Genomic DNA, 15,485 nt, shown 5'->3' on the forward strand with positions numbered 1-15,485 from the left:
TGAGCATTTGGGGGATAAGTTGCCTCCAGCCCCCATGAATTGTTCCCCTGGCATGCATTGAGTCCTCCTTTACCCTATGAGATGATCAGTAGTGCTGAGCGATATTTTTATTTTAATAAAATCATGCAATATTTTGAAAAATGTTAAGATAAGATTTTATTAAACTCTATCGACCCCTGATCGGGAGTATGAGAGTCTCAAAAAGAAGATAATACAATAATGGATTTGCATGTAAAAATGAACATATTTACAATAAATAATATGCATGTAAAAATAAACATATTTACAATAATCAATATGTGTATGAAAATGAACATATTTGCAATCAAATGTTTGCATTGTTAAAGTACATTTTGCAAAAGGCTAATACAACAACAACAAAATTCAGAAAGGTTTATGATTATGTTGATATTTCACAGTAACAGTATGCGACCAAAATAATGTTGATTATGAAAAGTTATTTTTAGTCTTCCATCATTTCAAATGTAATCAAGTCTCTCTTGACATTTTTATTTATATTTATGAAGGTGCTGTTGTGGATGCAGTGAAATCCCAACACCAGGGCCCTCTTAGCTGCAGAAGAACTCGAGAGGTCACTGATTTGTGGGAGGTCAAATCTCGCACTTTGAAGGCTGCCAATCTAGATCTTGACCTGTCGTGCAGTATGTCGGGTCCGTCTTGGAATCTTCAGACAGCACTGAGAGTTCTCTGTATGGAGTACAGCGAAACGTAAGTCAGCGAGAGTGGAAACAATGTTATTTATTTTGAGCCAAGGTGATTCATGTTTCAGGAAACTTGGTTCAGAAATGCATAACGTATCTGTGGAACGAACATTGGAAACAGAAATCAACATCATTATCATGATCATCCACATAATCTTCAACTTCATCTTAATTTTTATGTCATCACTAACTCCATCATTATTATAATCATCATTATATTAAGTCCCCCTCCATCGCTGCCAACCACAGCAGCAGAAACATCATATCACTATCACCATCATCATCGTCATCATCATTCCTGTAATCATTATCACCACTATCATCATTACCATCATCATCATCCCTATAATCGTTATCATCATCATCATCCCTATAATCGTTATTATCATCACCATCATCATCACCATCATCATCACTATCATCATCTTCACCATCATCCCTATAATCGTTATTATCATCACCATCATCATCACTATCATCATCTTCACCATCATCGTCATCATCATCCCTATAATCGTTATTATCATCACCATCATCATCACTATCATCATCTTCACCATCATCTTCACCATCATTCCTGTAATCATTATCATCACCATGATCATCACTATTAGCATTATCATCATCAGTATCATCAACATCATCACTATCGTCAACATCATCACTATCGTCATCATCACTATCATCTTCACCATAATCATCATCATCACTCTCATCACTATCATCACCATCATCATCACTATCACCATCATCATCATAATAATCATCATCAATATCATCATCATCATCATCATTATTATTATTGTCATCATCACTATCACCATCATCATCATAATAATCATCCCTATAATCATCATCATCACTATCATCATCACTATCATCGTCACTATCATCATCATCATTATCATCATCAATATCATCATCATCATCATCATCATTATTATTATCATCATCATCACTATCACCATCATTGTCATAATAATCATCCCTATAATCATCATCATCATCACTATCATCATCATCCATATAATCATCATCATCACTATCATCACCATCATCATCACTATCATCGTCACTATCATCATCATCATTATCATCATCAATATCATCATCATCATCATCATTATTATTATCATCATCATCACTATCACCATCATCATCATAATAATCATCCCTATAATCATCATCATCATCACTATCATCATCATCCATATAATCATCATCATCACCATCATCATCCCTATAATCAATTTTATCATCATCTCCAACGCAGTCCGGGCTTAAGCCAGGGTAATGATAATAGTGCGCCTCAGAATAGATTATTTCTAGATGGATAGTGCTATACATATGCCTAATATTATGATCATCATCACCCTCATCAATACCATCAACATCTTCCGCACACGATATGAGTGCCCTGTCATGGGCATTATTGTAAGTGTTTTTATTATCTCCCTGACATCTTTTCAAGGTTGAGAGACTTTTTAAGTCAATTCATGGGCCCTCTTTACTTCAATTCAGTTGTTCAACATCTTAATGGATTGCTCTTTTCTTTGTGTTATTTGTTTGCTTAGAGTGAACTGGAAGAGAGTTATAGCAGAGAACAATATCCCACCATCAACCAAGAACTTCATCGCAGGAGCCTTAAATAAGTTAACCGCTGATGAACAAGAGAGGGTGCTGTCTATGCTTCAGGTAAATTTATCCATGTGGGTTTTTTTTTTTGCTTCGTTTTGAATGAACTTGTCCATGCTCATCATGGTGAAATTGTATTTGTAAAAGCCTCTATTGGACTGGGCTGGGCTCAATTACATTCCAAATACATTCCTAAATACATTTTAGAGATGATCCAGCTACTTAAAGGGGAATCCAGCCTTGGCTATAAAATGTTGTGTTGGGAAGGAGAAAAATAAATTAAACAGAATGGTAAAAGTTTGAAAGAAATCGGACAAGCAATAAGAAAGTTATAGCTGCTTTAAAATAGAGATCACTAATACTATGTAGATTTTAAATTGGCAACTGAGTGAGTAAATTATGACAAGGGGCAAGGACAACTTTCCCATAGGCCATGTACTTTATTATCAGGGATTTGTGGTTTTCTCCTAAGTACCCATTCCCCTGGGGCAGTAATCTAAATATAACCCAGGTAGTATATTGTTTTATGTCCTCATGAAAGAAAAATATAATTTGAAATAAAACTTTTGGGCAAAATGACATTTTAGCCAATATATGTATTGGAGTACATGGAAGAGTAGTCCTTGCCTTACATCACTATGACTTCCCATATGCGGCCAATTTGAAGTCTCCATGGGTATAGTGATTACCAATATTTATAACTTTTAAAAATTCATAACTTTCTTATTGTTTGTCCAATATTGTTCAAACTTTCACCTATCAACTTGTCTGATTTTTCTTTTCCTTATAAAAACAAGTTTTTATTTGGGTTGGATTCCCCTTTAACATAATTAAAACTAGATTTTAATTCGTCATGCGGACGAATTAGGTGGTCTGTCGTAGAAAGATAAATACTAGTAGATAAGCATACATAATTATTTAAACAAATGAGTAGATATAAGATTGACAGATAAATAGACAGAGAGATAGACATACATATTTAAACAGATACACATAGGAAAGATAGATAGATGGAGAGATAACTGATCAGTGGATAGATTGATAGAAGAAAGGTAGATAAATTATATTTTGATATATAGATAGATCGATATAGAGATAGATATATATATATATATATATATATATATATATATATATATATATATATATATATATTGTAAAGAAATGGATGAAGAGAACAATGGTAGGCGTAGCTTAAATCAAGGTTCCCCAGAGCTATCTACCCTTTGGAAAAATTGGTGATGCCGAAAAAATGTCTCTGCCGGGAATCGAACCCGGGCCCCCAGCTTTGAACGCCGGTGCCTTAACCACTAGACCACAGAGACGGGTTAGTGGCTAGGGCGACCCCGATCCGATTGACCGTCAGATAGACAGATTTTCGACACTATACCAATTATAATTTCCTTTGTCGGGTGAAGGTGGATTTCGAACAATGACAAGCCGCCATGCCGCCATATATATATATAAACATATAAATACATGATGTGGTTTACGGTACACCATGTGAAGTGTTATAGAAACAGTGGATAGAAGAAGAGAAGAAATGGATAGGCGAGAAAGTGGAGATTTGAGAGTAGAGTATTCTTTCTTGAAAGTAGTCCTGAAAAGGACTGTAAACCAGGAAAGATTGATGAGTTGAGAACAGCTTGAGTAGTAGAGCTAATGAGGAGATGCTGGCTTGAGTCGGCGAGTAGAGGTGATGAAAGAATACTCTACTCTCAAATCTCCACTTTCTCGCCTTTCCATTTCTTCTCTTCTTCTATCCACTGTTTCTATAACACTTCACATGGTGTACCGTAAACCACATCAGCGATTGTACATACCACCATGCAAACCTTCAAACAACATATAAATACATATTAGATAGGTAGACAGATAGACATTAGATAGATAGATAGATAATGATTGATAACAAAAATTACGATGATGATGACGATAAAATGATTGATGACAAATAAGATGATAAAGGTGATTATGATATTATATATACTGTACACAGATGGACAGACAGAAAATATATCGATATATTTATTGATAGATGAACAGATAGAATAACATATTAAACAGATTTAATAGATAGATAGATATTAGATAGACATAGACATAAACAGACATAATTATTTAAACAGTGGCGAGCGCACAGAAGCGTTGTTAGCGTACCAGAACGCTAACATTAGGGCCAGTCACACCTTTCACGGGCGACCACCGCTAGACGCATTGTTTCCACTAACAGACCACTAAAAGTAGGCCTACCGGTATCGATAAACTCACAGAAGCTTACTCGAATTCCTAATAATCTAACAATAAAAGGCTTAGCAGAAGCTAACAGTGGCGCTAATGTTAATACAAATCACTAACAGTGCCAAGGGCACCAAAAGTGATGATGTTAGTGAATAATTTCTCTCTTTAAAACTTGTCTCCCTTTCTTATACCAAGTAATTTATAATATACCTCGACCGAATTAAAGGGGTATTCTGGGCCCAACAATATATGAATAAATTGATTATAATTAGATGAGCAAATTGCTGAAAATTCATCAAAATCTGATAAAAAATAACAAAATTTTTTAATATTAAAAATTAATTTTTTTTTTGGGCAACTGATATTACTGAGCAGCATGTGGCCATGAATATGCAATAAATGGAACGATAATGCCATATCCTCTTGCTCTTTCCCCTTCTGATTTTATTGAAAATTTGAAATGAACTCGTAATTGTCTCAAATGTAGGTATGTCGCCCGAGTAACAAAATGATGATCTTTGAAGCAATATTCTGTGTGGACAAAATTTAACCCTCAATCTCCCGGGGTATTTTGATTCTTGTCATTCCCGGGGGGGGCCATTATGGCCCCCCTTAAGATCTCGGCCGCTGATCGCTCGAGCGACGCAAAAATTTGCATGCTGGTTGTGTGCGATGTAATCTACAAGGCTGTATGGTAAAATTTTCCAAAATAATGAGATTTTATTTTATATGAATTAATTATGCTAATTTATGCATAAATCATACTTTTTGCTCTAATTCACTAAATAAAGCTCCTAGAATGCTAATTTTTGGTTAAAATATTCTTTGTAGCATTCTTAACAATCGCAATTAAAAAAAACTTCAGTTTGGAAATCAATTTCTTATGTATTTTATTGTTTTATGAATTTCTTATGTACATGTATTTCCTTGTTTTTTTTACTTTTTGTTTTTTTATTGTTTTTTCAATGGAAATCGTTCCAGACTTAATTCTGATCATAAGCAAGGCAAAATTAATTAAATTCAATCAGTAAAAGTAGAAATAATGATACATTTATGAATTTTGGCTAAATACACAATTTGCATTGGATTTGTACATGAAATCACGTTTGTTAGCAATTTTGGGTCTGACATGCACTTACATAATGTTGCGTAATGTCGTAACCGCGTATCCGGTCGTCACAAATTTGGTCTCAAAATTTGCGCGAGACTTGAAAGTAAAAAGTCAGTGAGCGGCGAGGTCAAAAAAATTTGCGCAGCGGATATATCGCGAAAATTGTCGAGGGGGGGGGCCATTATGGCCCCCCCGGGAGAATTAGGGTTAAATAAACCTAATTTTGTATGATACAACAGACCCTCATTGCATATTCCTGGAGACATGAATATAAATTTCACCGAAATAGGGCCTAATGCAAAATTTTAAGAAACCATATTTTTTTCTACTCATTTCCAATTTTTATCAATTTGTCAGTGTTTTGTTTGTCTCACTTCACTGTTCGAACAACCTTCAGCCTGGAGTACCCCTTTAGGTATATAGCGGGGGATGTTGATTAGTGCCAAGATATGATCCTTTTCAAAGATTTTTTCTTCCAAGATATATCTTGTATTTAGATGTGTGAAGACATTTTTTATGAATAGACCCTACATTAGAAAGAAGAAAAATAGCTGATGAAATTTATCGCATGATAACCATCATTGGCAAATACTCTATCATGAGCATGATGAGTGAAGTCTGTGAAGAGCATTTGAAAACAAAGAAACTGATGAAAAGTGGTATTGCATTTTTTTGTACAGAATCTCCATCGTTATCATGATAGGCAAATTAAAAAAAAAAATCTTTTTAAGCTTATTCGATATTTTTAAATTAAATTAGTAATACTACCTGCTGCCATTTCATGTTTAAAATGTAATAATAATTCAATTTTGTAGGCCTATATGATAATGAATTACATTCCTTTACCCTTTCCTAGACAAGATTTTAAACTTGTAGGATGTGCAAATAATCATAAATTAATCTAAGTTAAATCTAGATCACTACCAAGACTACGCACAAATCATAGATTTTGCCTAACTCTAATCCCCTAACAACAGCTTTCTCTGCCTTCTTTTTGGTAATTCTACCCATGTTGTTAAGGGCTGATTTGTTAATGGATAATAATGGATAATTTTCCGTTTGAAATGCCACTTTCCGTTTCAAAAGGCCCTTTCCGTGAATTCCGTCCGTTTTCCGCGATCGCGGAAAATCACTGTCCCTACACCATGCAAACCTTCAAACAACATATAAATACATATTAGATAGGTAGACAGATAGACATTAGATAGATAGATAGATAATGATTGATAACAAAAATTACAATGTTGATGACGATAAAATGATTGATGACAAATAAGATGATAAAGGTGATTATGATATTATATATACTGGACACAGATGGACAGACAGAAAATATATCGATATATTTATTGATAGATAAACAGATAGAATAACATATTAAACAGATTTAATAGATAGATAGATATTAGATAGACATAGACATAAACAGACATAATTATTTAAACAGTGGCGAGCGCACAGAAGCGTTGTTAGCGTACCAGAACGCTAACATTAGGGCCAGTCACACCTTTCACGGGCGACCACCGCTAGACGCATTGTTTCCACTAACAGACCACTAAAAGTAGGCCTACCGGTATCGATAAACTCACAGAAGCTTAGCCGAATTCCTTATAATCTAACAATAAAAGGCTTTATAGCAGAAGCTAACAGTGGCGCTAATGTTAATACAAATCACTAACAGTGCCAAGGGCACCAAAAGTGATGATGTTAGTGAATAATTTCTCTCTTTAAAACTTGTCTCCCTTTCTTATACCAAGTAATTTATAATATACCTCGACCGAATTAAAGGGGTATTCTGGGCCCAACAATATATGAATAAATTGATTAAAATTAGATGAGAAAATTGCTGAAAATTCATCAAAATCTGATAAAAAATAACAAAAATTTTTTATATTAAAAATTAATTTTTTTGGGGGGCAACTGATATTACTGAGCAGCATGTGGCCATGAATATGCAATAAATGGAACGATAATGCCATATCCTCTTGCTCTTTCCCCTTCTGATTTTATTGAAAATTTGAAATGAACTCGTAATTGTCTCAAATGTAGGTATGTCGCCCGAGTAACAAAATGATGATCTTTGAAGCAATATTCTGTGTGGACAAAATTTAAATAAACCTAATTTTGTATGATACAACGGACCCTCATTGCATATTCCTGGAGACATGAAATATAAATTTCACCGAAATAGGGCCTAATGCAAAATGTTAAGAAACCATATTTTTTTCTACTCATTTCCAATTTTTATCAATTTGTCAGTGTTTTGTTTGTCTCACTTTACTGTTCGAACAACCTTCAGCCTGGAGTACCCCTTTAGGTATATAGCGGGGGATGTTGATTAGTGCCAAGATATGATCCTTTTCAAAGATTTTTTTTTCCAAGATATATCTTGTATTTAGATGTGTGAAGACATTTTTTATGAATAGACCCTACATTAGAAAGAAGAAAAATAGCTGATGAAATTTATCGCATGATAACCATCATTGGCAAATATTCTATCATGAGCATGATGAGTGAAGTCTGTGAAGAGCATTTGAAAACAAAGAAACTGATGAAAAGTGGGATTGCATTTTTTTGTACAGAATCTCCGTCGTTATCATGATAGGAAAATTAAAAAAAAAATCTTTTTAAGCTTATTCGATATTTTTAAATTAAATTAGTAATACTACCTGCTGCCATTTCATGTTTAAAATGTAATAATAATTCAATTTTGTAGGCCTATATGATAATGAATTACATTCCTTTACCCTTTCCTAGACAAGATTTTAAACTTGTAGGATGTGCAAATAATCATAAATTAATCTAAGTTAAATCTAGATCACTACCAAGACTACGCACAAATCATAGATTTTGCCTAACTCTAATCCCCTAACAACAGCTTTCTCTGCCTTCTTCGTGGTAATTCTACCCATGTTGTTAAGGGCTGATTTGTTAATGGATAATACTATACAGATTGTGATGTCAAGCGTTGATCTCAGATGTAAATAATGCATTAAAGCCATCGCGGCGAGATTACCGGTTGTAACAGATGCCCTTTGTTAGCACAGTGTTAGTGAAATGTTACGCTAACAGTGACTAACAGCGTTTCTGTGCGGCCGATACAGATCAATAGACAGATTGAAAGTTAAAAAGATAGACATACAGATAGACATACATATTTAGACAGATAGATGGATAGTCGGATAGATGGATTGGGTGACATATACAATATAGCAGGGGTTCTCAAACTTTTTCTTTGAAGGGCCAGATGAGACTCCAAGTAAACCTGAAAGGGCCAGGGTGAAGTGGATACTTAGACAAAAATGTGCGCGAAGCGCAAAGACCCTTGCGGTCGGGGTCCTAGATGCTCTATAATCTGGCCCTTATTTTGGGAGCTTTTATTCCAACAAATTTATAACAGTTTCATACAGAACGCAGGCAAAATTAAAAAAGATTTCAAAATACAGCGAGAGTCAATATTAATGATAACAAAATTGCAGCACTTTGTTAGAAGGAATCTAGATTTTACCTAGTATACATAACTGGTATTGGGGAGACAGATTATGTCTTGAAGTATCAATATTTTTGCAGTCAAAGTAGAATGAATAACAGAGTATGTCTGTTGTAGACTCTAACAAGGATGTCAGTCTTTTAATCACTTTCAATATGGGAAAAGTGACAGTCTGTCAGCAACAAGTTGCTTGAACCTTGGCACAAAAGGTGTAATTACCAGACGAAGGCACTGGTGCAAATGTTCACTGGTCAAGCAGGGGCCGCGGAAGCGGGGGGGGGGGGGGCTTCAGCCCCCCACTTTTTTTCAAAACCATTTATATAAACGTAAAAATGACCATACGATTGTGATTTTTTGCATGGCCAGCGCCCCCCCCCCCACTTTGAAAACCGTTCCGCGGCCCCTGTCCAGGTACTTCGGTATGAGTTAGTTCTTTAAAATGTTCATTGTGGAAAATGCACTTTCACACCTGTATGTAGATCCAAACATGGTGAGAACAGCGCTGGTCATCTAATAAGTAGATCGAACAGACAGAAAAGACTCCACTAAACTTTGTTTAAATGTCAAATTAATTTGACTGCCATTACTTTTATTACGGTTAGGTCTACATGGATACACAATGTAATCATATTGAGCTTTGTTTCATATTGTGACTTTAGTGATTAAAAAAAACCCAGCAGAGTCTCGCGGGCCGAATAGAGAAGCTCTGCGGGCCGGATCCGGCCCGCGGGCCGTAGTTTGAGAACCCCTGCAATATAGGTAGATAGATTGATAGAAGATAGATGGATAAACGTACATAATAATTGAAACATATGTATATTGATAGCCAAGACAGATAGCCAAGCACGATTGGTCCATAGCGCATCACGTGATATGATCGAAATCAATGTATTTTCCCAGCCGGTCCACCTTCGATGAATATATTGACCAGCCGGTCCATGAATATATTTTTATACGTGTATGGCGCCCTCTTGTGGATTAGATGTTACAAATTACACGGAAATAACATACGCGGGACTAAAGTAGATAACGTAAGTAAGTGTTAGCAAAACAGTTAGATTTGGTCCTGGCCCTGGTTCGACAACAGAAAGATCAGGACCACCACAAACAGTAGTCTGACATAGTCATAGATCTAGATCTTACTTAGTCATGTTTATCTCATCCCCAATTAGATCAGAATCTGCACCTCACCATGGTTCAACATGCATTCTCGATCTGACTTGGGTCTTAGACCTGGACTGGACTCTGAATTAGATCTAACAAGTTAGGCCTAAACAAACTTGATTTTGATTAGAAAATGGGCATTGAATGCGTTAGACTAACATTACTTATACCAGTTCCATCAGTCACTGTGAATATCGTACACAACTGATCTACTGCACACACCGTAGACATAACTTAATGTTTAGATTTAACGTTAGATCTATCTTCATCATTCAGGGCTATCTAATATAACACATATTGACTGATGGGGTGTGTAAAAAACATTCTTTGGACCGCCTAAAGGATTTATATTTTCCCTCATGATTATATTTTCCCTCAGCGCTGCACGCTTCGGGAAAATATAAATCCGGCGGTCCAAAGAATGTGTATATTACACACCCCATCAGTCAATATCTGTATAATATATTAGATTGAAAGATAAATGGATCGATAGAAAGATAGACAGACATATTCAAACATATATGTGTAGATATACGGTAGATAGATAGAACATAGATAGAGAGGCAGACAGACAGACAGACATATAGATAGATAGATAGATAGATAGATAGATAGATAGATAGATAGATAGATAGATAGATAGATAGATAGATAGATCTATAGATAGATAGATATACAGATAGATGGACAGACAGACATACATATAGATAGATAGATAGATAGATAGATAGATAGATAGATAGAGAGAGAGACTGAGAGACAGACAGATAGATTGATATAGAAAGATAGACATATTCATACAGATAGATATATATATTAGAGAAATAGATAGATAGATAGATAGATAGCCAGACAGAAATACATATATTAGATAGATAGATTAGATTAGATAGATAGATAGATAAATAGAGGCAGATAGATGGATAGTCGGATAGATAGATAGATGGATTGGATGATAAATAAAATATAGGTGGATAGATTGATAGAAGATAGATAAACATACATAATAATTGAAACATATAAATATATATTAGATTGAAAGATAAATGAATCGAAAGACAGACATATTCAAACAGATAGATATATGATAGATAGATAGATAGAACATAGATAGAGAGACAGACAGACATACATGTACAGATAGATAGATAAATAAATAGATAGATAGATATCATTGTAAAGCTTAGAATCTCCTCTTTCATCTGAAATTACTTAGAGTATTTCTCATTCTCGCATGAATGAGCAAAAACAATTTGAAGAGAGGATGCCAAAAAGTCATTTGGCGGGCTGTTTTTGCGTTTCAAAAAGAAAACCACAATTTTAAAAAGTTCAATATCTGCTCTTTAATTTTATGCCTCAATTACAGAAAATGGTCAAGAAATAAAGTTCTGGTTATTTGAAATAAGGCTTGAATTTCAATAATTAATTTCATAAAATGAAGAGGTTTATTAGGCTAGCGTTCAAACTCACTCGAACTCTGTTTTGTTGACGATCAGCCATGCATTAAGTCTTTTGTTATTATAGCTTCTGTGGGAAACTGGTGAAAACGTTTATTTAATGAAATTATGGAAATACAAGCATTGTTTTGAGGCACCATAACTTTTTTACTTCTTGACCATTTGTTGTGATTAAGGTATCAAATAAAAGAACAGATATTGAAATTTTTAGGCATGTGATTTTCTTTTTGAAATTCGGATACCCCCGCCAAATGAGTTTTTGGTATCCTTTCTTCAAATTGTTTTGGCTTACTCATGCGTGAATGAGGAATAATCTATGTAATATCAGATGAAAGCAGAGATTCTATGCTTTACATTGGTAGGTCATTTGTCTATTGTATTTATGATTAAGTTATGATAAATCATTGCTCAATCTTGGTTTCGTTTTTTTCTGGGACGCACTGTATATTAGAGAAATAGATAGGTGAGACAAAAATGGGGGCTTTGGAGTGGGATTATTGTAAAAAGGAAGGTCCTCGGAACGGGCTTCGGAATAACAAATGTTTGTGAAAACGTGGGTCCTTGGAACGGGTCTCTTGCTTGTAAGTGCGTATGCATCCCTATGGAACAGGCATACGTGCACGCAGCTAGCCCGGCGGCGTGGGAGCCGGGTGCGATGGTCAGACAGCGCTCTGCAGGCCACTTTTCACTAAAAATACAGATTTTTGTAGCAGATCAATACAGCTGGAACAGCGTAACAATCAATATGTGAAGCTTTGGAATGGATTTCTTTCTTCTTTCTTAATGCTATGCTTTGGAGCGGCTTTCTTTGTTCTTTTTCTCAATAAGATAAAAATGCTATGCCTTGGAATTGAATTAGGTGTTATTTGGTTACCATGGCAATGGCTTCAAATGTCTTTGTTAAAATTAGGGACAATTAAAGATTAATCAGATTCTGGGCATTTTCACCACAGATGGACACAGAGGCAAAAAAATCAAGTTGATATTCATGTCAAATGCTTTATGTTTTATGATAAAACAAGACCTGAAGTTTCTGAGACAAAATTTTTTTCCGACTCTGGCAGCCATTTTTTATTTCAAAATGGCTGCCAAAGTATGGATACAAATTAGTGTTGAAAATAGTATTTTGATACATATTTTGTTTTGACAGATTTTTAAAGAACAGGTTTGATCATGATGTTTTCGCCTGTGATTTAGCTTGCTATTATAACACTTTTTAAAATCCCACAGAAAGAAACACCAGTAATTCATTCATCTGATAAAAAAACATTGATGAAGTATGTGATATGGTATGTAATGTCAGTTACCGAAAACATGAACTTTTTTTCTCATTTCCTGGAAAAGAGGATATATTATATGAAACTTGGTACGTTTCCTCTCTAGGTAATACCCCTCCCTTCTACACCAAAATTAAAGATTACCAATTAACAATGAAGCCATAGGGTACCATTAAATATATGTAATGTCAGTTACCAAGTGGAAAATGTAATGTCAGTTACCGATATGTAATGTCAGTTACCATGATAAAACGTTGGTTACCAATATTGAAATGCAAATATGTGGTCAATTTTATGGTGAAGAAATATTGTATACTTGTTATTTAACCCTAAGAAGACTGGGGGGGGGGGGCTGATTCAGCCCCTCCTCCACATTTTTCGCGATAAATCCACTGCTCGAATGTTTTTGACCGCGTTGCTCGCTGACTTTTTACCTTCAAGTCTCGAGCTACTTTTGAGACCAAAATTGTGACCCCCGGGTACATGGTTCCGAAATTACGCAACATTTTGTAAGTGCATGCAGACCCAAAACGTGAATTTGTGTACAAATCCAATGCAAATAGTGTTTTCAGCCAAAATTCATAAAATGTATCATTATTTTTTATTTTTACTGCTAAAATCAACTAATTTTATCTTGTATAGGGCCAAAATAAAGTCCCTGACAATTTCCATTGAAAAAACAATAAAAAACAAAAAGTCGAAAAACAGAGAAATACGTAAGAAATTTAGAAAAAAACAATAGAATACATAAGAAAATAAATGTGATGTCGAAATTTGTGAAAAATAAATTTGATCAGATGCCTATCTAGAGTATGTGAAACAAAAATTAGCATTTTAGGGTCATTATTTTATTAATTAGATCAAACTTATGATTTTACGCGCAAATTAGCATAATTAATCAGCAATGAGATTTTTTGCAGAATTTGATTTTATAGTTTTGTAGATAATGCCATGGGTAATGCGCGTGCCAATATGCGTTGCGATCGCGCGGTCGACGGCCGAGATCACCCCCCCAGTCTTCTTTGGCGTCGAAATAGCCCAGTCTATCTAGGGTTAAGTCTTTCACTTTAAAAGTCACACCAGAAGGAGCTTGCTATTGACTTTTAAAAGGTATAGTTCACAAATGTTCACAACATTTTTTAAGCTTAACATTGTGATGAAGGGGATTTCCAGGGTCCCTTTTTTAGTTTCTAGGATTCTTTTGAGCATTGCCTCGCTAAAAGTAAATTCCTGGTTTTTATACCTGTTAGTAGTGTGGATGTGTGATACAATTTTGTTTTTGGTTTACAAGTATCTTTTTATAGATGAAAAGTAAAATTTGACAGTTCTGATCAATGTTGCATGGATCTACTAAAATTGTGGTGTTTTTTTCTAATTTACAAATAGTTCAGTTGCAGTTTAGAAGCTGGAGTTTATTTTTTGTTGACAGCTTATAAAAGGAATTAGCAAAGAAAATGATTAAACAAATTGTGAAGAGAATTGAAATCCGACAGATATGGACAAGCATTGCTTGCACTGACCAGAATAGAAATCAATAAGACACATTTTTGCTTGCTGATGCGTTAAAAAATGTGGTTACATAGGAAAACTTAGTATCAGAGTATACAGCAAGGTTCACTTTATTAACTCTATCAAAAGCAAACTCCCATCATTTGTTGTTTTAGAGATACACACAATGAAAGGTGTGAAAACATTGTGCCGTGTAATGTCAGTTACCGTGAAAATGCCCTTAAAATGGCCTGAAACGTATGGAAAATTAATTTGGAACGAATTTGAGCATTTTAAAATTTTAATGCGCGCGTACGTGTGCGTCGAGGTGCGCGCGCGGAATTTGATGAAATTTTTAGTTGACCGTTGACCTGAAGTTGATGTATACTAAATATAGTTGATTTTTGATGACTCGTTATCGAGATATGATAATGACCTGATTTTTACAAAATGACGTCACGATGACCTAATGACCTTGAAAAAGTTGATTTAACTTGAAATCATAAGGCTTGATGACTTGATTTGGCCATCTATACCATGTTTATTTACGATTTACATGAGAATGTATGTTAATTTGGAAAAATTAATCCGTTGTCATGGCAATGGCCGAAAATGGCATTTACAAATTTACCTCCCATTTTTAAAATAAATCTTATGGCATATACCAGATGTATTAAATACTTGTAAAGTTTCTTGCTTTTAATTTGCACAACTGTTTTTAGAGCTTTTCCGCTCTACCAGAATGGAAATTTGAGTGTAAAAATGGGGGTCCTCTTCGCAGCACATACCCACCATGCATTATTATACTGAGTGCACCACCCCCCCCCCATCTCATCTTAACTGCCATTAGCGATTAGACACTTTGAAATACTAGAGGCATGAATTCTGGATGATTCTTTC

The 15,485-nt window shown here is 34.8% G+C and overlaps 1 protein-coding gene across 1 annotated transcript in view; it reads left to right on the plus strand.

Annotated features, from left to right (window-relative positions):
• Positions 1-15,485, plus strand: part of LOC129258762 (SET domain-containing protein 4-like) — a 46,620-nt gene that overhangs the window by 14,576 nt on the left and 16,559 nt on the right. Inside the window, exons 7-8 of the mRNA XM_064098006.1 lie at positions 528-729; positions 2,297-2,417. Coding sequence (XP_063954076.1) covers positions 528-729; positions 2,297-2,417 — 323 coding nt within the window. The remainder of the gene's footprint in view (positions 1-527; positions 730-2,296; positions 2,418-15,485) is intronic.

The sequence above is a fragment of the Lytechinus pictus genome, chromosome 4, assembly GCF_037042905.1.
Source record: "Lytechinus pictus isolate F3 Inbred chromosome 4, Lp3.0, whole genome shotgun sequence".
NCBI classification, from domain to species: Eukaryota; Metazoa; Echinodermata; class Echinoidea; order Temnopleuroida; family Toxopneustidae; genus Lytechinus; species Lytechinus pictus.